A 23,418-nucleotide genomic window follows, 5' to 3' on the forward strand; every position below is an offset into this window, starting at 1 on the left:
CTCAGTCACAAGACTTGCTTTTGCTCTTTGTGGCTTAAAGGAGTTTTGGATGCTCTGCTCTTGCAGCATATTCTAGTCTGGGGGAAACTGGTCTCTTAAAGTCCCAGTAAAGGGATAAAAAAGTCTTTAATTTAGGTTTTGCATTTAACAGGCCACTGTGTTATGAACCACTGGGCCAAATTTCAGTCATGAAAAACATCTCTAAGTCTATAGAATTAAGCTTCAAACTCATGAAAAATGAGGCAGTAATGTCTGGTAGATGGTGTGGGTGTGTCCATTGAATGAGCTGACGCCACGCCCAGTCAAGACAAATACAACCCTCTCAAATAGAAAAAAAAAATGCTACAGCCTGAATGGAGGGAATGGAGGGCTCTCTGCTATGCTGTTATGTTCCAATCCTCTTTTAAAGCCACCAGAGAAAAAAAACACATTTATGTCCTGAAAGACAAACAGATTAGAGCCAAAAGAAAAAATGTTTTATTTTGTCAACCAGTGTTTAACACTTCAAGTATTCCTTATATCTCATTTTCCTAAATTATATGAAGTTATGTTTCTTCCCTGTTTATGAGACATCTTTGTTGTTAAGTTGCTGAAAACTCTCCATTTCCTGAAGCTGCTCTTCAAAATAAAACTGTTCAATGATGATTAGCATTGGAGACTTTTATTATGGCAGACTTGGAGGAATTGGATGTGTCGATTATTGAATACATTAATAAACTTAACATTGCAATACTAACAGACATGAGGGATTGAAGTGTGGCTGCATGAGAGAGACAAAGCCGCAGTCTGCTTCTTTTATCATTCAGGACTTAGGACAATTGAAATTGAAATATGAATTTAAAACATACCTTCAGCAGGTAAGGTATTTGTTCCTGCTGCGTTTTGTTCAAATGACAAATAGACAGGCACTCCAGCAATTAGCCTGCCCCTTGACCTTACAGTGAACTATTGCCAGAGCAGAGAAAGAAGTCTGTTCTCTGTCAAAAATTATCCTGTTAAAATCCTTTTTATGACCTGTAGGCCACCGTGGCTGAAAGATTTGGCAAACCACAATGAACAAAAACACAGTATTTAGCTGGTTGTTTTTTATGTTTCACGTCTGTAACTTTGTCAAGTGTTCTTAAATAAAGATAAAACATTGAGCATTGTCTTCTCTCTCCTGAAGAGAAAAAGAAAACATCTTTTAAATGTTTTAATTACATTTTTTTCATATAAAGAGAGTATGGTTATATCCTTTCTGGTGTGTTTCAGGTAAGGAATCCAATGGCTCACTGACTTCATACATAGTGCCACGCAGATTTGTGGCTCAAGATTAAATGTTTGATTTAAGGGCTGTGCTTTTATGCAGATATCCATTTACAAAGACATGTAAATCCTTGTAAGAATACCTTTGAGGGAAGCTTGTTTGTCAGCTGGGACAAAGTTCCTACTGTTTGTTGCCAATGATGAACATTTGATCTGTATACAGAATTACAATTCCTGTACATGAATGGTCATTAGAGTTTAGACAACTAATGTTACTACATAGGGAAATTATTTTTGTGAACTGTAGGCCATGATCACCAACGTTAAAACACACAAACAAAAAAAGTCATAAAATATCTTAATTTGTATGAGATTAATATAGATTATTCTAATTTATTTAAGAATTGTAAGAATTTCTAATTGATATAACCTTCAAATAGACTAGAGGGAATATATATAGATTGGTTGACTTATCAGAAGGACTTCATTGTCAGACAAAGATACATTTGACTTGAAATTTCAAACACTAAACAAAGGTTGTGGTTGGAGACAGAGCTGTTAAACAGCCTTATCGTGTTTGTACTGTTGGCTCACAAAGTCTCTGGAGCGGCTGGTCTACATTTTTTATTTTTATTTGGTGGAGTGGTTCTGAACTGGTGGGCAGCACTGAAGGAAAATCAGAATCCCAGAAACAAAAACAAAACAAGAATTTTTCTACTTGCTGCAAGATCTCAGGCAACAGAGGACATGCTTTTTTTTCAGATTTATTTTGGGCTTTTAGTGCCTTTATTTGATAGAAGAGGACAGTGGATAGAGTCAGACACAGGGACAAGAAAGTGGGGAGAGACATGCTGGAATGGTAACAGGCCGGATCCAAACCCAGGCCTTCCGTGCACATGGGGCGCACCTCAAACCACTAGGCCATCTGCGCCCCAGGAAATGATTTTTTTTGTTTTGTCCTTTTGCAGACAATTTCAGTAGCCTACATGTCTGCGTTTTGACATGAAGCAACATGTTTCCTTGTGCACCAGTTCTCCAGTAAATAAGCTATACTGGGCTTTATTGTTATTTTTGCTCTTCTCTCAGACTTCCTGAAAATGTGAAAAACACCTACTCTCACCAGGTTTATCCTTTCCCCACCTGATAAGAATAATATGTTTTCTTCACTGAGTTCTTTATTAATGAAGCATTATCTCTGCCTGTTTGTCTCTTTTTCTCTTAGTACAAACAAGTGGAGCAGTATATGTCTTTCCACAAGCTGCCCGCAGACTTCCGACAGAAAATCCATGACTATTATGAGCACAGATACCAGGGCAAGATGTTTGATGAGGAGAGCATTCTGGGAGAACTGAGCGAGCCTCTCAGGGAGGTGAGATGTACACATATATTTGGGTTTGGTGAGACACATTGAAGTTGTTCTCTTATGTTGTTAAAGATATTTATAATGATTTCTATGAGGATACTTCCTTGACTTTTGACTTTTTGTTGTTTCTTTGCACTTTCACCTCGCAGTTTTATTGAGAAGATGCTCGATCTCTCAGTGTAGTACTGCAGATGTACATCTGACAGACATTTCTTTTGTCTTAAATACAAACGTGTTGTCTTTTCTCAGGAAATTGTAAACTTCAACTGTCGTAAACTGGTGGCCTCCATGCCGCTGTTTGCCAATGCAGAGCCCAACTTTGTGACCGCCATGTTGACTAAGCTGCGCTTTGAGGTTTTCCAACCACATGATTACATCATAAGAGAGGGAACCATCGGGAAAAAGATGTACTTCATTCAGCACGGCGTCTGCAGCGTCATCACTAAAGGAACTCTGGCAATGAAACTTTCTGATGGCTCTTATTTTGGAGGTTTGATACCATGTCTGGCTGACATTTGCTGCTTTGTGCTGATTTTACTCCTTTATTTAAAGATGCCCCGCTTTCCCCCTCTTTGTTCCAGAGATCTGTTTGTTGACGAGAGGCCGACGAACAGCCAGCGTGAGAGCAGAGACGTACTGTCGTCTCTACTCGCTGTCTGTTGACCACTTCAACGAGGTGTTGGAAGAATATCCTATGATGAGACGAGCCTTCGAGACTGTTGCAATTGACAGGCTGGACCGCATAGGTAAAAAAACAACACAAACTTATCATAAAAAACAACCGAATATTTAAACTGTACAGGTTCCACTGTATGAATGAATCTGATTACTGCTAAAATTCAATCTAAACAAGCTGATTATTCAAATTTCTTGTACAAAAAATAATTTGCTACACTTACTTGAAGACACATTCACTGAAAAGTCCAGATAAACATCTTGATTAAAAACATAAAATCTAAGGCCACAAAGGCTGTTGTTTTTTGTGAGAAATAAAATTTTTTGCCAATGCAGCAAGAAAACTTTACGTAAGTGTCTGAAAAAAGGACATATAAACCATTCAGATTTAGACATCAGATTTCCTTGCACTTAACAAGTAAAGTATGCTTCCCCTATTGCCAAGTTATTTTTTACTCATTAAAAGCAAGTCAAGCTCTGTTTTTTGCTTGTTATATCTTGAAAGATGTTCTTCTAGACATGTTAGGAGAATATGGCTTGTATAAAGCATAATGAGATGTTTTTAAGCAAAAATGACAGAAATACTCCTGCATAGACTTAAGTTTTTCTGCAGTGAGTATAGCCGGACATTTAACAGTCTGTGTATACAGCTGTTTATTGCTGCTAACTTGATCCTTGGGACATTAAGAGCACACAACGCATTATGTTTTTGAATGACTATTGTTTTTCTCTAGAAGACCACAAAACATGCACACGTCATTCATTGTTACAACCCCAATTTCAAAAAAAGTTGGGATGATATTATTTATGAAGAAATTCAATGCAATGATTTACAAATTTCATAAACACATATTTTACTCACAATAGGACATTAAAAAAACATATTAGGTGTTGAAACTTTAGCATCCCCCCTCCTTTTAACTACAGCCTGTAAGCATCTGGAAAGGTAGAAGGCTGTTACTGGAGTTTTGGGAGAGGAATGTTGTCTCATTCCTGTCTGATGTAGGACTATGCTGCTCAACAATCCTGGGTATCCTTTGCCTAATTTTTAGTTTTATGATGCTCCAAATGTTTTCTATCAGTGAAAACTTTTCAGCGTTGACAGTGCCTTTCCAGAGGTGTAATCTGCCCTTGCCATAGGCACTAATGTAACCCCATACCATCAGATGCAGGCTTTTCAGATGTGCACTGATACCAAGCTGGATGGTCCCTGTCCTCTTTAGTCCAAAAGACATGGCATCTGTGGTTTTGAGAAAAAATTTAAGATTTTGATTCATCTGACCACAGAACAGTTTTCCATTTTCCATCAGTCGGTTTTAAATGAGCTTTTGTTCAGAGAAGAGCAGTGTTTCTGGATTGTGTTCATATATGGCTTCTTTGCATGTTACAGCTTTAACTTGCATTGGTGGATGGCACATGTGACAGACATTGAAATGTTCCTGAGCCCATACATTGATATCCTGTACAGAATCAAGCCTGTTTTTTAATACGATGCCACGTGAGGGACTGAAAATCCCGAGCACAGAGATTTCTCTAGATTCTCTGAATCTTTGGATGCTATTATGTTCTGTAGATGGTGGGATATTCAAAGTCTTTGCAATTGTATGTTCAGGAACATTTTTCTGAAATTGTTCTACAGCTTAAGACACAGTTTTTTTTTTTTGCAGATGGATGAACCTCTGCCCATCTTTACTTCTGAGAGACTTTGCCTCACTAAAATGCACCTTTCATACCAAAACATGTTACTAACCTGTTGCCAGTTAGTTGAAAATTCTCCTCCAGCTTTTTATAAATAGCACTTACTTTTCCATCCTTTGTAACATTGTAAAATGTCTCAGTTTGTTTTTATTTATGTTTCACACAGTGCCCAAACATTTTTAGAATTGGGGTTGTGTTTTAGTGTTTATATTTAATTCATATTAGTGTACATTAATCTCTCAAACCTTTTAACATCCAATCTCCTTGTAAGTCACTTTTTTAATTCTCTTTTGTAAAGAACATTAAATTTGTTTTAAAGGTGCCGTAGCAGTTACACTCGACCAATTGATTAATTGATTGATTGACTAAATATAATCCACATTTAACTGATGAGTTATAATGAATGTCTTATTTCAAGCGGTAACAAATAAGGCCTGAATGACTTGTAATGAGCTGAAATATCTGCAAATGAAACAAGAAAATTTCACAGCTTGAAATTTCTTGAAATGAGATTGTCTCTCATTCATTCACTCATACTCCATACCCCTGATCCCAGGCAGGCTTGCAGGGATACACCTTGAACAGGTGGCCAGACAGTCACAGAGCTGACATAGGGCCTTTCTCAAAGGGTCTGATGTCATTGCTGAAGTTCCCTCTATTAATGTTTAAACACAGCGATAGGCTGTGGGATGAACCTCTCCTCACTCTGACAGAAACAGAAACATTTGAGCATGATTACATGTCAGTCAATAATAACTTTTCAGAATCATTAAAATCACTACACAGTATTGTAGAAAACTGCATATTTGGTGGTGTTTTTAACATGTTATTTTTTTATATGATCTTATAAGATTCTTTTTTTAATGTCTTTGAAATTAGATCCTGACTTTAATGCAAATGTTTTGATTTGTACATCTGTATGCTATTATTTTTTAAACTTGTAGATGTGTTTAAGTTTGTGCAGGTGATCACACAGAACAGAATAAGAGGAGTGTTTCTATGGCAAACGATAAAAGCTGTTCAGTAAGTCAGCATCAGTGCAGACTTCCTGTTCAAAGGTTAACAGGGCACTGTCATTCAACACTCCAAAGTTTTAGACAGCACTCAATGTGGTAGACCTTCCAGGACAGCATGTAAACAGAGTGGAAGTGTTGAGGGAGAGGGAGAATAGACAAACATGTTAACACAGTCACACCTATGGACAAGTTAGACTTATAAGTAAATCCACAGAGCATGATTTTGGTCAGATGTTGTCACTAGTTTAGTTTCTCTCTTCATATTTCCATATCCACATCTGCCAACACATACCATATGTACTTTTCATAGGCTCTGCCTTTATTTCCTTGGTTTGATAAAAGAAAATGTATACAGAAATAAACCTACCTTACTACAGATCATTTTACCAACAATTTCTAGACTGATATTAAGGAAATATTTACGTATTTCTTCAAGGATTGTTATTTCATTTTCTTTACATGGAGTTTTTTTTTAAGTAAATTATTTTCCTTTTTTCGAAAAGAAAGTCCTTTGCAAAGACTTATTGTTTCTTGCAATAGGACAGACTATGCCCTATCTTTATCCTGTTATATCAGGAAATGCTGGGTCTCTGTATGCAGCTTTGTTTGAGGCAGAATTTTAAAATGCTCTAAAAATTAAACCCCAAGTACAGGAAATGAAATCATATTGTTAATAGAAGATATTTTAGAATATTAGTGTTGAAATCTGCGGTAAAATGAGCTGTGCTGTTCCCTCAAATGGACACGGGACACTGTAACAGTAGATGGGAGTACAGGGTGACACGTCCATTTTCCTCAGGGCTTGTTCTGCAGGAGGATGTACCTGCTGTGAAGGACATCACACGCTATATCTAACTCAGATTGTTCTCTCTTTCCAAATCCTCTTGTTTCCATTATTTACTCTTTGTTCTGCTCTCTGTCCTCTCTGTCCTGTCTGTTCTCATTTTGTTCTTTGATAACCGGCCCATTTCTTTCTTCTTTCAGGTAAAAAGAACTCCATCCTGATGCACAAGGTGCAGCATGATCTCAACTCGGGGGTCTTTAACAACCAGGAGAACGAAATGATTCAGGAGATTGTGAAGTATGACCGTGAGATGGTGAAACTGGTAGACCTGCAGCGGCCACGGGCCATGTCTATGACCCCCTCCATCGGTGGGATCTTTGCTCCTCCTGGTCCACAGCAGACTGGCTCTGCTATCGCCACTCTACAGCAGGCTGTGGCCATGAGCTTCTGTCCTCAGATGGCGAGTCCTCTGGTGGGCCCAGGGACCCTGCAGTCTCCTCGGATGGTTCGGAGGTTTCAGGTGGTGCAGAATCTCTCCAGTCCGGTCTCCATGTCTCCTCTTCAGTCTCAGCCCCCTCAGGCATTCGGCGGGGCATTTGGATCTGCGATCTCTAGTCCGCCCGTCCAAAGCCCACTCGCCGCTTCAGGACGGACTTTCCAGTACATGGCGAGCGCAGGACCTTCTGGTTCCCAGTTGTCCCTAGTACAGCACCATGCACCCAGCCCCACACAGACCCAGCAGAGGCCGGCCTCACACAAGAGCACCCACTCCCTTCATACGGGCAGCCTGAGCCAGGATACCAGGGCGCTGTCTGCCTCCCAGCCTTCACTCCCCCAGGAGGGAACACCACAAGCTGCCTCTGCAGCACCCAGCCCTCCGCCCTCCACGCGCACCTCCAACAACTCCATTGGTCCCTCTCAACCGTCTCACCCCAGCCTGCCGGGGCCATCAGGGGTGGGAAGATCGGCGGGAGCTCAGCAGAGGGTGGCCTTTGCCTCCACACCCCCACCTGGTGGACCCTCTGGGGTGGGGGCAGTAGCAGCAGCTGCTGGATCAGGACCTCCAGACTCTGGAGTTCCTAAGAAAGATTCAATTGTCAGCCTTCCAGAGCTAGACTCTGCCAGATCCCGGCTGTCTTCCAACTTGTGACCCTGGTAGAGTTCAGGAAAGAGGCCTTTTTTGTAGGAGAATCTGTTTGTTTGAGGTCAGTCCAGCTGATCTGTCAGCCTGCTAAATGACCAATCAGCTACCGCCAGCGCCACACGTCATTGGACCTGGATGCACTGTGTGCTGGAGTCAGCAGAAGGAAAAGAGCAACTCAAAGCTTTGAGACACTTTGACGAGGAGGAGTCTATACAATTAAACTAGTATAACTTAAGGTGGAACTGGTCTAGTCTACTGTGCCAGCACCTTTAGTCTTAGTATCACCCCTTACACTCTGCTTCCAAACACTTACTGTATATCGCTGTCTTTACTGTAAAGATATGAAGAAGAGTACGATTAATGTAACTATTGCATACTGTGTAGAATCCATGCAATGCAATCTAGCTGGAGCTGGACTTAAAAATGAAAATCAGGGACTTGAGGTCAAATGACAATGACATTTTAAGCGTTCAAAAAGTGTTTTGAGTGTCATTTTCTTTCCGTATAAGCTGTTGTAGCAAAAGAACACATTGCTCTTCATATTGTTTCAAATAGTAGTGAAGTAGTGTTTTAGACCGCTGGTCGATCTTACATCGATGTGTAAATAGTTGATGAAAAAAGTATGGAGGGATATTATATTCATTGTATCTACCCAAACCAAAGTTGAGCTTGAACACAAAGTCTGGTTGTGTCTGTATCAACTAAAAAAGGAACATAGAAGAAAATGCCATTTATTTAACTGCCTTGATTCAACGTTAGAAGCCATATATTTGGTTTGTGTGTTTGTGTATACGTGGGCGTAAGTTTGTGTGCGTGAGTTTGTTGGTTACGTTTCAGTTCTATTTTCAGAGAATGAACTCACACACTCGCTACACTGCTTTGTCGAGCGTGATCAGTTTGACGTCGGCTCTGACCTGTTTTTCGCGAAACACCTTGGAGGCGGTCGGACGTTTTGTCGACGTTCTGATTGTAACCCTGAAGGCAAAGGTGGTTAAATTATCTGAGCTTTATCGAAAGAAAACATTTGTGAACAACCCATACTGTATACTTGCTTGTTTTTTTGTCTAGGTTTATTGATTAACACATGCAATATAATTCTGCAATACTCTACCCCGCCTATATATAAATATATATGAATATAAATATCTATACATATGCTGTACAGGAAAGTGAACTTGTTTATTTTTCCTTTTGTTTTCTTTTCAATGTCAAACCTTAAAGAATCCAGCAGCTATTGTGGCTTCACTTGAGGTATTGTAATCCAGTGACCATGTTGTTACCTTAACCAAAAATGTTGGAGGGAATGAGAGGGCGTGCCGTGTCATTTTTGTAGAAAACAGAAGCAAACAGGTTCATAGTCACAGGAGGAACCCATGCTTTCAGTTCAGCAAGTCAGAGCCTCAAAAACGTCACTTTAAAGCCCATTTGATATAAATTGTAAGCTGAATGGGGGGGTTTTGGGGAGGGCAAAAATGCTTCACTTGTAAAGACACTCAACTCCATATCAAAGTCTCTGTGTGCCCCCATGAATGTCTCAACATTTCAATCCTATGGTTCAAATTTTTAGCTGTGGTTGAGGCTTTGGTTGTATTTGTTTGAAATCTTCTGATCCTGCTGAACCTAAAAGCCTTCTCTTGCTGAATGTATGCCATACGAGAAGGAAGACAGCTAATCAGATATAAACTGCCATGTAAATAAAGGGACGGAGGTTTAAAGAGGCTTTTACGATGCAAGGGGGTTGTGGGCGTTGCTGTATGTGTTGCTGAGTGTCTGTGCGATCTTTTTCGGTTCAATGATGCTTCTCTGGGTGGATTGTTGCTGTATTTACCTGTATGTCCCCTTTTTCCCTTACACATGAGAGGATCCTTTTTCCCTAGTAATTTATTGATCCGGGCGTGAACGAGAGAGACGTAACTGCTTTGAACTTTAAAGCAAGCACTGAGGACATTCAGTTAAGCACCTTCTGTCGCACTTCGACCTTGTAATCAAAATGAAAATCAATGCTCTATTCTACTCAAACGGCTGCGGTACTTCTCCCAGAGCTGTTTATCTAGTTAAAGAAAAAAAAGTAAGGACGAAAAGTGAATCCAATTGGGGTAGAAAATAGACAGCTGATTCAATGTGTTAAATAAACACTGCGTCCAACTTTGTCGGGCTCTGAGAAATCGATCCGGAGCCAAACTGTAAAATCGATACGATGGACATTTCACTCAGGTTTGCTACCTTTCCAGAGAGATGTATTGATCGCCACAGCGTGGCTTTCCATTGATTTATGTAGACTCGTCCATCCTCCCATAATCAACCTGTTGATTTAACCATGCTGAAAGATTCCCTTTGAATTTTGATTGGCTGAGAATAACAAGGAGTATCTTAATTTATTTTAGCTTTGAAATTTTTTCTGAAACAAAGTGAAGGTGATTGTTTTTAATCCAAGGGCTTCATTCTAAGGCTTGTAAACCCTGGCTCACTGTCCCATTTTCAGTTCCTGTTTCTTTTTTAATGCACTAAACCTTGCTCTTTAGGTTACAACCTCTTCATCAGCATAACTTTGTATTGTTTTTCTTTCTATGGGGAAGGTACATGCCAAAATGTGATTGTGGATGAACCAAGTCCATTTGAGTCAATAGCTGTTGTGTGCTTCGATACTGTTCCAGTGCAATCAATTGGTCCTCTTCCCTGTTCCTTTGTGCTAATACCAGAGTTTGCCCTATTAAGCTGCTATCAGGACTGTGCTGATATTATTTGAAGGAGTCCACAGTCAGCGAGAGCAAGATGGATGGAGAGTTTAAGAGCTTCAGGAACGTTTCAGGCAATATCAGGCACCGTCTCTATTCCATCGCATCCATCCAGTATAAAATAACTCACTTCCACTCAAAGGATGGCATCCCAGACTTTGATCAGTACCACTCTGTTCAAACCCTCCGCCATGAGCCTGATACGGCGCTAACACCGCACACTTCTGTCAGATATCTGTTCTGTGTCCCAGTGTGTCCTGGCTTCCAGCCGTTGTCGACGTGTGTGTGACACTACGCTGTGGTCTGTCTGATGACGGGGGGTTCAAAGTGCGATTGTTTAATGGTTCTTCTTCTGGACCTTGCTGTGAAGTGGGATTGAAATCCCTCATACATGTTTGACACTGACTGACAATTATTGAGAGTTTCTATGTTTCAAACCTCTCGTTCTTGCTGTACCAGATATTTAAGGGTACTGAATGCCTTGGTGTTGATATGTTAGCAAATCAGGGTATTATTTTTGTTTGTTAAAGTGTCTTTTGATTATCGGTATATTCTGTTCAGTTATTGTTTTTGCAATGTGCCCCATGCACATGGACTGTATATACCTTGTGCCTAGTATATCTAGTTTCCACATAGTCTATTTTTGTGGTATGTATGTGCCTGTAAAAATGCAAATATGTGTTTTTATTTTCAACTTGCAATATATGTAAAAACATTAGATGAAGACTAGTATTGCTGAATTAAAATGACAATGTCAGTATATATAATTTTCCCTGATTTGGGAAACACAAAATTGCACATTTTTGTTGGTTTGAGCCTTCCAACACCATGCGCGCTGTACTCTGTACTTTCATGTCCTGTACATACGGTATACACAGAGATGTGGGGCACATTGTCGTGTTTGTCCACAACCTGCTGTATCAGTAACATTTTCTACAGTGAGAGGGTGAGCTCTGATGACAGGCTTCTGGTGGATATGGGCAGTCTGGACGTTAGCTTAGACGACCTGCTTTGCTGCACAGAACCAAAAGTGATGACAAAAACAAAACAGTGAAGACGCCTGCACAATATCAATAAGACAATACAACACAACATGAACATGCTGGAAAATCTTTTTTCAAACCGTATTGTTGCACAGGTCTCTAGACAGTGACGCTAGTTGCACACTAATCTGGTGTTTTCAGAAAAAAAAAAAAAAAAAAAAGATCTCTCAAGGCTGAGTGAGCCTCGACAGTCACGAGCTCGACCCTGTGTTGAGTTACCTTGACAGCTTGCAGCAGAGTGCATGCTCGTGTTTTTCTTCTGTGTGCGATTCTTAGTGGGACCTTCAGATCTAGACACTGTCATGTACCAACTACTGTACAATGATTTGATTTTGTCTTACAGTTAAACCTTTGTGTCGTAGCTACTGTAGCCTGCTTAGCTTACCTAAGCCTTCTCTCTGCTTCAGGACTCTGTGTATCGTGTGCTTGAGTTTGTTTGTGCGTGTGCGTGTGTCCCTGTGCCTTTCCTTCTATAATGTTGGTCCCACTTGAGAATACGACGCCATTTTTAAGGGGGTTTCAGACCCACATGACGCTGAGAGAGACACTGGCACAAATCCACTAAAAGAAACCTGACACTGTAATGCTCCTAGAAACGACTCTAGACTTTAGTAGCATTCCACAGCATGCACGAGAAGCTTGGTGTGGGCATCCAGACACACTTTACCAGCACCATGTAGACAACAGCACAGATATATCTGACACAGTGTGTCTTCTCTCTCTCTGGAGGCCAATCTGCAACCATTTCAGACTGTGCTCGGCTTCTGCTCTTAACTTAAAGTATTTCCAGCTCTATCTAAGTTGATGTCTACAGTCCGGGAACAAATCAGCTCCGAGCCCGAGCTGCAGCATTTCCTAATTGATCTCAAAGGGGAGGGGAAAGGGAGGGTTCTGGGGGTTTACTTTGGATTCTGGTGATATTCGTCGCTGTCCGGTCCTTTCAGACTGAGATGCACAGCTAGCAGCGAGGGCGTTCTGATTTGATCCTGTGTCTAAAAAGGCTGTCTAATCCACCACCTCTGCTGGCTGAGAACACAGAGCCACACCCTGGTCTCTCTCAATAAGCTGGTCTGTCAGTCAGTGGCAATGTCGTTAAAGCGTTCGTAAAAAGACGATACATTGTTGTGCAATAAAAAGATGAGCGCATTGGCATACTAATCTCTGTGTGTGGACTCTTTATTTATTGCTGTGTCTGAACATTTAATGTAACTCCTAACAAACAAAAACACAAACGTCAACCTTGTAAATCAGCCAACAGCCCCTCCACCCTTGTTCTACCCCACATAAGATCAGATCTCTCTCTCTCTCTCTGCAGACAGGGGCTCTGCTGCATCCCTGATGAGATGTCTGAGCTCAGTCTAAGAGCTTTGCACGTGTGTTTGATACATGCACGTAGCAGAGCAGCAGATAGTGTATTTATTTCAGTGCCTAAGAAGTGTGCACATGTAAGGCCTACTTTACTGTTTGTCTCATACAGCCAGAGAGAGGGGAAGTAAATGAACCAGTGGCAGTAGTGTGCATGCATGTGTGTGTGTTTTTCTGCATGTGTGTGTGTGAAAGGGTGGGTGGGTGTGTGCGTCACAGATGAGGGCAGTCCAAGGACACACTCCTCTGGCAGCCAGGGAGCAGCACCCACCCGCACTCTCTCTGTCTCTCTATTTCCTTTTCTCTGCTGTCTGGAAGCTCACTGATTATGCATGGCACACTGAGATAGAAAGATTAAAATTACATGCAAGGTGAGGTTTGGACACGCCGTTCATGTTGTGTCCATGCGGCTGGTACAAATGTGGGTGAGGCCATCCGCAGTGCGCGTTCAGAGTTTTACCTTGACGTGACATAATGTCCTCTCTCTTTAGCTCCACTGACACACTCTCTCTCTCTCTCACCATTTCATTGTAATTCAATGAGGAAGCAATGCACTGATAGTGGCTGCAGGCAGATACTAGCAGCTTGTGAAGCTGTATGTTGTGTGAGTGTATAGTTTCATCGTCCTCTACCTGCTTTTCCTCTGCAGTGCCGGTCCTCTGCTGTGTCCCTGGCTGTCCTACTTCAATTAATCATATCAGCATCTCCTGCACTACCCCCCTGGCTGTTTACCTCCAGAGGGCAATTTGCTTATTTAGCTTCTCTTTGGTATCCTCTGCCTGTCCCATCCATCTCCCTCCAGTTTTTCCTCACACACCTCCATGACTCCAAACTTCCTATATTGTCTGTTTTTGAAGCTAAACTGTTGGAAGTTGTCTGGTGTCATCTCTGTAAGGATAAAAAAAAGGCATTTTAACACAAGAGAGACCATGGCACTCATTTTGAATGTTTTCACAATGAAATTAAACAATACTTTGCTGAATTAAGAGTTGCTGCTGGTCCCTGACTTTTCCGAAAAGTATTCAGTTTCGATAGACAGTCATTTTAACAAATTGCACAAAAGGCAAAAAAAAAAAAAATACGATCACTTCTACTTTGAAAGACCCAAGACAGTTTTCACAAAGACAGTCTGGCTGCAGACTGTAGATCTCAGATACCCCCTCTTGCAGGCCATTACTGTGAGACAGCAACTCCCTATCCACTCTATAGTGAGCTGCATATAGTGGACTATATAATGCACTCACTGTAAATACACACGGTTTCAGACACTTCTCCAGCTGTGGGCAATGACGTCATCATTATCTCACAATTAAAACGTTTAGCAACAACGGCTCGTAGATTTCGATGACAACGGCTAAAGATCGACATTAACAGTAGAATTTCAATGAAAACTGATACAAAATGTAACTTATTTTCTCAAAAAAAAAAATACTAATAGATAAAGAAGTTTGTATCTTAAGTGTCTAAAAAGTATACATTTTTGTATGTATTATAACTTATTTTTGCATAAAGATGAAGGTCTCATGTCTTGTAATCCTCATAGGGGGAAAAGTTACTCTATTTTGAATCCTCAGCATTTTCTTACAGATTATATACTTTGGTTAAAACCAACAAACAAAAAAGTATCTGAAAAAAAGTTTTTATATGTGTTCCTGTGCTCCTCTCGTTCGTCCGTCATGTTTGAGAACAGCAACCACGATGCTAATATTGCTGGGCTAGTGACCATTGGCTGTTCACTACTTTTCAAAATGCATTGTGGGATAGAATGAGTGCACTATATAGAGAATAAAAATACTCAGAATTTGGACACCACTACAAAATGGCATATTCACTATACAGTGCACTGTATAGTGAATAGGGAGTGACTTTGGACACAGCCACTGTCTCTGTCAGACTGGAAGTGCTGTAATTTGCCAGTTCAATGTATTTATAGCTTAAGACTTTTTTTTAAATTCAACTTTATTCATAAACAAAGTCTGGCAGTTACATTCATGAAATAATCACGTTGCAAACATAACAGATAAAGCTAAAGTAGTTAATGTTAGTGAACAGGCCAATATAAGTAGATAAGCTCTAGCAAAGTGAGTTTAATGTAGCTAAAATGAAGCTAAGCCAATGTAGCGACATAAGCCACATAGATAACGTAGCTAATGTTAGCTTCATGGCTTAATTAGTATAGATATTAGACATAAATATCTATTTTCATACATGTCCATGAACTTTAGCTTTAGCTATGTAAGCTATGTAGCTCAGTTATCTACATAGCTAATGGAGCTAGGTAAGCTACATTCTAATGTTTTCGTTGAGGTCAAGTGTTTTCCCCGTAAGCAGACAGTTTACTCTGCTAATAAAATGTTTTCTTAACACTTACCCTAACCTTACCAGAGTTTAACCCAATTTTATTTTGAAAGTTTTACTTCCATTCTAACAGATGCTGTGTCTCACAGGGCCGTCTCAGAACTATGTTCTACTGCCAGACTCTTCTCAGTTTGACTGCACTTCTTTATGAAATTAAATTGATACATTTTTCTGCAGTGGTAGCTGCATCCTGGTTGCTTGGTGGCATTAATTTGTTCTGATTTAATTTAATGGTAGTTTAACTATGTCTGTGTAGGATCTCATTCATCCAAATCTTCTTCAAGAGGGCAACTGGACTTGATTGAGGTTCTTGAAGATGTTTTGCTTCTCCTCCAAAAGGCTTTCAGTTCTAATGTGACTTGACCAAAGTTTGAATTTATAGCCTCTGTTGACCATCCACATGATAACGATCTTGGTGGTCACCTGAGAGTCATTCACAGCTGAGTCACTTGGGTCACCTGAGGGCCTAAGCAGAGTCATTGATCCAGTCGCACCTGAGGACATGTTGGAGCAGAGGCAAAGTGTCTTTAACAACCTTAATCCAGCCCAGCTGTTCTCTTGAAGAAGATTTAGATAGACTTGTTCAACTACATTTAGATTTAATTAAACCAGGCTGAGGAGGTTTGAGGCTATTAGTCAGGCCAAATGTGCTGCACTGTGGTGCTGATCAAGGGCTGGTTTGAATGACAATTTCAGGTGGGCCATACCAAGACATCACCTCTATCCAACTTATATGGAGAGAAACATCAGAAAACATTGTTTTACCTTTCATCATAACATCTCATCACAATTTCATAAACTATACTTACCTCTTCATTTATGAATCAAAGCTCATTATTTCAGGACAGATAAGTTCAACTAAACATATAGAGTTAGCCTTGACAAAGACAACATAATCACTATAACAACATCAAAACAATATTAACAATAAATAATGAATAGATGATAGTGTATCTTTAATTTTGCTGTGTCGCTTTATCTTGGTTGTAATATTTCTCCTTGGTGAAGCTTTAATGTAGTGAAACTTAATTTTCCTGGATTAATTCATAACAAAAACGTCTTATCCACAAAAAATGTAGGAAAATGGCTCTGTGCTGTTAGAAATATTAATAATATTGGTAAAACTGGTGACCTGAGGTGGTCAGAGCACTACAGTATTAATCAAAAAAGGTCACGCCGAAACTTCCTGGTGATCAGGAAAACATTCCCGCCCCCCAGAAAATATTTTCTATGAATTTTTTGGTTTACAATGCTTAGATATCATTATTTAACATTAAAAAGGGGATCAAATTAAATCTTTCATCATCAAATCAGATATAACCAGTTGTTATTTCCTTGTTCAGAGAGTGTAAATGATACAGGAGGTTTTGCATGGAATGACTACCGTTTGCTGTGCGTGATGATAAATAAATGGCAACATGAATTAGATAAAAAAAAATCCTTGGTTAATAATGTAAAAAGTGATTACCCCAACACAATATCTGTTTGTATTGTGTACCTATAATCAGGGATAAAAGACTTTGTACTCTAGCAGTCCAAAATGACCTCTCACTGTCTTTTTATTAGGTGTGGATTTCTGCCCTTTCTACTGTTAATCTACAAACAGTGTAACTTGGTATTGCTGCAACATTTGCATATGTTGCTGTGAGAGTTCACAGGAAAAATATCTGTGTATGTGGAAAGAGGACACGCAGGCTCAAACGCTCACCCTTCTGCCCTCTGCTCAAGCTGCTTCAGCCATGTCTCTCTGCACTGGGGAGCATCCAGAGAACACAGCTCACATCTGAATGCCAGGATTAGCATTTGGTCCATGAATGAGTCAGTGAGCAAGACACAGAAAGACAGACAGACAGAGAAGAGAGAGAGAGAGATACAGTAAATCATTTTACAGCCGCAGGCAGCTTCAGTCACATCTCAGTCACTGGACAGTCAGTGGGCCGAGGAGGAAGTGAGAACTGCGTCAAGCTGCAATGATCAAGAGGAAAACACACAGTTAGTGACAGGGGGGAGGGCTCACACGCTCTACTACAGTCTATGTCATCATATTCAAAAAGAAAACCTGATTCAATTTGATTTGGTTGACCTATCTTTGTTTTGCTTTATTATGAAAAAGAACGTTTTTGTTTCTTTCCATCAGTGCAGTTCAGTCTTCATTCAAGGACAAGCCGCCTATAAAACACAGCCAACGAGAGGATATGGTAGCAAGATTTAATGTCCCATAGCTATGGTGAGCATAATTCTCAATGTACAACCGATGCAGTTGTTCCTATTTAAAAAACAGATTGAAGAGGATTATTTTATAGTCATTACACCTCATCAATCTGACTCCATGGTTAAAGAGCTGTTATTAAAATGATTTTTCATTTCTTGGCATCAAACCACCCAATAAAAAAATAATAGAACCAACTATTAAAATGTGTCCATGCCGTGTTATGCAAATTTCTATAATGGTTTATCTCATCAATACTGTCTCAGACATTTATATGTACAGTATGGGACTGACCTGTGGAGCAGTGATTAGCATGGCTGCATCACAGCAGTAGATTCAGGTTTACAGCAGATTCCAGACCACACTTTACATGGAATATTTATTCATTTAATTTTTCAATCAGGAAACATTCTGCTAGTCACATTCATTATGGTCCAATCAAAGCAATAAAACTTCTGACACAGTCTCAAAACGTGTTCCTTTGAGCACAGATTTGATCTTTGGAAAAACTTTTCTCACAGTTTTTCTAGAACCTGTTTGTAATGGTGTTGATTCACAGTTGACCCTTCTGGAGCCCACTCCTCCAAAATTATACCCTTATTGTGACAGAAAACAATCAACACAGCCTTGAATGTGGACTCGTTAATCGTGCTTTGGTGACAGTGGTATTTTCCAACACACTGACTTAAGTTTTGTCTCAGAATTTTATTGGAAGATCCAAGTTTCATCGCATGTAATCATTCTGAAAAATCTGTGTTTTCTTCAATTTGTCCCAAATTTCTACACAGATTTCTTGTGTTTTTCCTATTGATTAGACGTCACATGTTCCGGGACAACTTTGGCAAACATTTTTGTCATGTTCAGATTTTCATGCAAAATTTGCAGAACTGTCTCCTTATCAGTGGAGGATGTAATAAAGTATGCTTTAAAAAAACAATTCTTGGAGTAATTACCTCCGCCAAGGAGGTTATGTGATCGGGTGGGTTTGTTAGTTTGTTAGTTTGTTCGTTTGTTAGCAACATAACTCAAAAAGCTGTGGACGGATTTTGATGAAATTTTCAGGAAATGTCAGAAATGGCATAAGGAAGGAATGATTAGGTTTTGGGAGTGATCTGGGCCAGCGTCTGGTTCCAGGAATTTTTTTAAATTATTCTGTACTATTGGGAGATAGGGCTAATGGTGGAGGTCTGCACTGTTCCCACTTTACACTAGGAGATGGTAGACATGAGTAACTTCAATCCCAGCAGCAGTTTTTGGGTGTGTTTCTATTCAAAGTTTTGGAGTTTATAGAGTTTGAAAGATGCACACCTGGTCGAGGAGACGAGTCGGAGCGTAACCGAGAGAAAGACAGTGAATTGTAGCGAGAATACTCACAATGCTGGGAGGAATAGAGGAATATTTACCCTCTGCCATGACTTCCAGTCATGCAGTGAGACCATGGGTGCATCTGTTGGCACCCATAGCTAAGCCAATGCTTGCCTCACCATGTTTCCTCCCCGGGCTAATGGCGGAGGTCTGCGATGTGATCTGCGATGCGATCAATGTGGAATCAGTTGCTAAATTAACAAAGCCGGTTCTGAGAAGTGCAGGAATATCTTTTACACTGAAAAAAACTTTCATGTTACTAGCACAGATGGCCTAGTGATACACTACTTATGCAGGTGAAGGACAAATCAACAGAGATAACAGTCACTACTTTGCTAACGGAGGGCACTAAAATCACCACAAATCGAAAGTTTATCACAGGAGCTTTGAAAATTATAAGTGAAAGCAGCAAATATTTATGAATTGCAGGCATGGCGTATCGACATGCTTACTTGGTAAAGAAACAGCTCTAAATTTGTGAGTGCAAGGGGAAATGGTTGTCTCTATATGTCAGCCCTATGATTGGTTGTCATCTTGTCCTGATGTCCCCTGTCTCTAGGACAGCTGGGATTGGCTCCAGGCCCTTGTGACCTAGAGTGGGTCAAGCCATATAGATAATGGATGAATAGATGGATCGACGTCAGGACACAGATCCAAAAATAAATTTAAAGGTTAAACATTAATGCACCGTAGCTTTACACTGTTTATTCAAAGTCCCTTATCACAGTGAATTCAAATAGTTCTTGTTATGCACAATGCTGTACATCTGCTTTCTGCTCTTAGCAACAAATTATGTAATAAGCAGAGAGTCTCCTGGAGGACAGGAGGAAGGGGAGGATGAAGAGGGCAGCAGCCTTAACAAGGGCACAGCCTGCATGCAGCATGCAGCTTGAACATAATATGGTCTGTATAAATTATGAACTCTACATGTAGCTTCCTGAGAAAGTCCCTAAGCACAGCTTTTAAAGTGTTAACTGAAAATATGGCATCTATTTCTACTGGATTTAACTCTCCATAGGCTTCAAGTTTTTCCTCTTTATAGAGAAAACAAGAAAAATGAGACTGGAGGTGGAGAGGAAAGGAGGAGGCGTAGAGAGCAGCTGGCCTGAGCCGCACTCCATACATCTACTCTGCAAAACACTTCCCATTACAGACGACCCAAAACGCCCATACAGCCCCTGGCCAAAGAAAAGTAGAGATATATAGAGGGTATAAAGAAAAGAAAAGCTCTGATATATCCAAGCAGAAAACAGAAAATATATCTTTGACATCAAAACATGAGGCAGACTTTACCTGCAGAGCACTATGAAACAATTAATCTCCCCAGGGCTTTAGGCCTTCCAGCTGTGTTTGTTGTTGCAGCGGGAAAGGAAGGAGGATGTTTAATAATTTCCCCCCATCGTCCACTTCCTGCGATAATATTCGTTTTAGGCCGCCAACTAAAGTGATGAGAGCCAGGACAATGCTATGGCTTCTGAATCATCTCATCTGTTCTGCTCTGTCAAGGTCTGTGCTCTTAGTGACACGAGGGCTATTCATCAATGTGCCTGCACACACACTTACCCAGACTGACGCACACTCAGACACACACTGAGAAAGATGGGAAAAATCATCATCCAAATGAACTTCTCCGTGAAGTTTTCAACCTCTTTGTGACAATAACACACTTTAGTAAGTTTATATGTGTTACCACATCATCTCAGACACTCAAAAACAATAAATGTCCACGGTTATTTTTTTGATCAGGTATAGTGCCTCTAAAAAATATTCAGCCCCTTGGATGTTTTACCATTTTATTGATTTTACAAATCAATCATGGTTTTCAAAATTTAGCTTTCTGACAAAAAATTACAGAAAAACCTCTTTAATGTCAAAGAACTGAAAACGGATTTCTACCAAAAAAAAAAAAAAAAAAAGTAAAATAATGAAGTAAAATAATCAGCTGCATAAATATTCACCTCCTTCAAGTCAGTAATTAGTAGACAGTGCTTTGGCTGCAATCACAGCACTGAGTCTGTGTGTATGGCTCTGAACCTTACACATCTGGACACTGAAATTTTACGCCATTCTTCTTTGCAAAACTGCTCAAGCTCTGTCAGGTTGCACAGGGATCAGTGTCAACGGCCCTTTCAAATCCAGCCACAAGCTCTCTATTGGACTGTGGTCTGGGCTTTGACTCGGCAAGTCCTGAACATTCACCTTGTCATCTTTAAACCATTTCTGTGTAGCTTTCACTGCATGCTGGGAAAGAAATCTCCCAAGCCGTAGTTCTTTTGCAGGCTGAACCAGATTGTCCAGGATTTTCATATATTTTGCCACATCAGACTGAAGAACTTTCCTCAACTTGGCCATGGAGTCCCCCACATGCCTCTTGGCAAACTCTAGTTAGGATTTAATGCGTTTTCTTCAACAGTGGCTCTCTCTTTTAACCTGACATGCCAGATGGATTTAGTTTCACACATTCATCTGGGAAAGCTTCAATAGGAAACGTTTGAGAAAAGGAAGAGGCTTTGGAAAAAACTTGGAGTGTGATTGGATGAATGCTCTGTCTGTCACATCTCTACAGGCCAATCAGAGCAACAAAACACGTGACGTAGCAGCTATCGAGCTGCGCGTGTGCAGCTATGGAGGAATAACGCGAAACATGGCGACTATAGACATGTCAGTACACGACTTTTGTCGTTTTTGAAAAGAAAACAACTCACTGCTGTTCTTTGTTCTTCTTTAAACAAAGAATTGTTGTCAAATTCTAATAAAACTGGCCCTTTGGTAGCATCCACTCTAATTTCTTCCTCTTCCTCCATAACTGCACCAGCCTCTTGCTGCTGCTTGTTTACGTCATGACTCTGCCATGCCTGAAAGTACTGCCCCTCGTCACTGATTGGTCCTGTCACTCTCTAACCAGGCCCAAACGGTTCAGACAGGAGCTTTGCAAGATGGATTTGCCAGTGAGAAACACGGTAACAGGTGTATCCATGTGCTTTGCAACATTATCTCTCTTTGCCACTCTCCCATAAAGCTTTGACTGGTAAAGAACCAGGCAACCGTTTTATGCAGTGTCTCTTCCATCTCAGCTGCTGAAGCTGTCCCTCCTTCAGAATAGTCATAGGTGTCTTGGTGTCCTCTCACTCTTCTTCTTCTTGCACAGTCACTGAAGTTTTGAGGACGGCCTGACCAAGTCACATTTACAAATGTGTCATATTCCTTCCATTTTTGAGGATGACCGATTTAACTGAACTCCAGGGATGTTCAGTGCTTTGGTATTTTCTGTATCTGTCCCCTGACTTAAACTTGGAATAAACTTGTCTCTGAGTTGTTTGGAGTGTTCTTTTGTCTTCATGATGCAATGGTAGCCAGGAATACTGATTAATCAGTGACCGGGCCTTCCAGACAGTAATGTCTTTACACTACAATCCTAGCAAACATAGCTAGTGCTAAGCTCACAAAGCAGCTACAAAAACTACATAGCTATGCCACCTATATGGCTACATTAGCTTTAGCTACCTTTGCTTAAGCTCATATTGCTAAAGCTTAGCTACTTTGGCTTCTGTAGCAATTTTAACTACATAGCTAGCATAGCTATGCTAGCATTAGCTGACCAAGCTAAAGCGAGCAACTGTTTGTGTAACTACCTCTAAAACAGGTTGTCATAATTTAATCCCCCCTGACCTTTTCTAAGTTTTATTTATGAAATGTTGCCAAAGTACTATTCGCACGCAACTAGTATTAACCCTTTAGGCATCTGTGTGCAGGGTGCTGCATGGCTGCAGTAATGAAAATGCACAGTGAATTGTATTTCTAAAGTTCATACACAAAATGCAATGTAGTGCACATTGCGTTCTGCAGGTGACATTTCCGTCATGTGTCAAAAATATGTTAACCAGAGTTTCTAATATATAGCATGCGCTTAAGTGTTTTCTCAGTCTATCTCTGAATATATTTTAACATTATTTGTAGATCTGTAGCTAGCTGTCCATGACTAATAAACTAGTGAACAATCTCCATTTACTTCCATTAAGCGTCAAGGTCACATACTGGAAGTCATCTGTCCGTAAAAAAGAGATGCCATTTCATACAGGATAGGTTTTACCCACGGACCTCTGTGTGCTGAAATGTCAGTAATTTGCCCTGTAATTTTATCTGCAAATTACAGACATGGTTGATTCGTTCCAGACAACCGAAGTTATTCTAGTCCCTTGTGAATAGGGCATTAGTCTGAAATGTTTACACTGTGGTTATTTCACTAATGTAACTGCCAGACTTTGTTTATGAATAAAGTTGAATTTTTAAAAAGAACAAATCCTGGAAATACGTTGTATTGGCAAATTACAGCATTTCAGTTCTGAAAGAGACAGACTGTCTATAAGAGCGGCTGTCAGAGATGATTGGTCTGCAGTGAGACTGTCTTGAAGTCTTTT

General features: G+C 40.2%; 1 protein-coding gene across 1 annotated transcript in view; it reads left to right on the forward strand.

The window, feature by feature from the left end:
* LOC121520446 (potassium/sodium hyperpolarization-activated cyclic nucleotide-gated channel 2-like) overlaps positions 1-8,712 on the forward strand; it is a 59,520-nt gene extending 50,808 nt beyond the window's left edge. Inside the window, exons 5-8 of the mRNA XM_041803904.1 lie at positions 2,468-2,614; positions 2,858-3,098; positions 3,190-3,354; positions 6,982-8,712. Of these exons, the coding sequence (XP_041659838.1) occupies positions 2,468-2,614; positions 2,858-3,098; positions 3,190-3,354; positions 6,982-7,931 (1,503 nt within the window). The 3' untranslated portion in view covers positions 7,932-8,712. The remainder of the gene's footprint in view (positions 1-2,467; positions 2,615-2,857; positions 3,099-3,189; positions 3,355-6,981) is intronic.
* The last annotated feature ends 14,706 nt before the right edge of the window (positions 8,713-23,418 follow it).

This window comes from Cheilinus undulatus, linkage group 13, assembly GCF_018320785.1.
Source record: "Cheilinus undulatus linkage group 13, ASM1832078v1, whole genome shotgun sequence".
Classification (NCBI taxonomy): domain Eukaryota; kingdom Metazoa; phylum Chordata; class Actinopteri; order Labriformes; family Labridae; genus Cheilinus; species Cheilinus undulatus.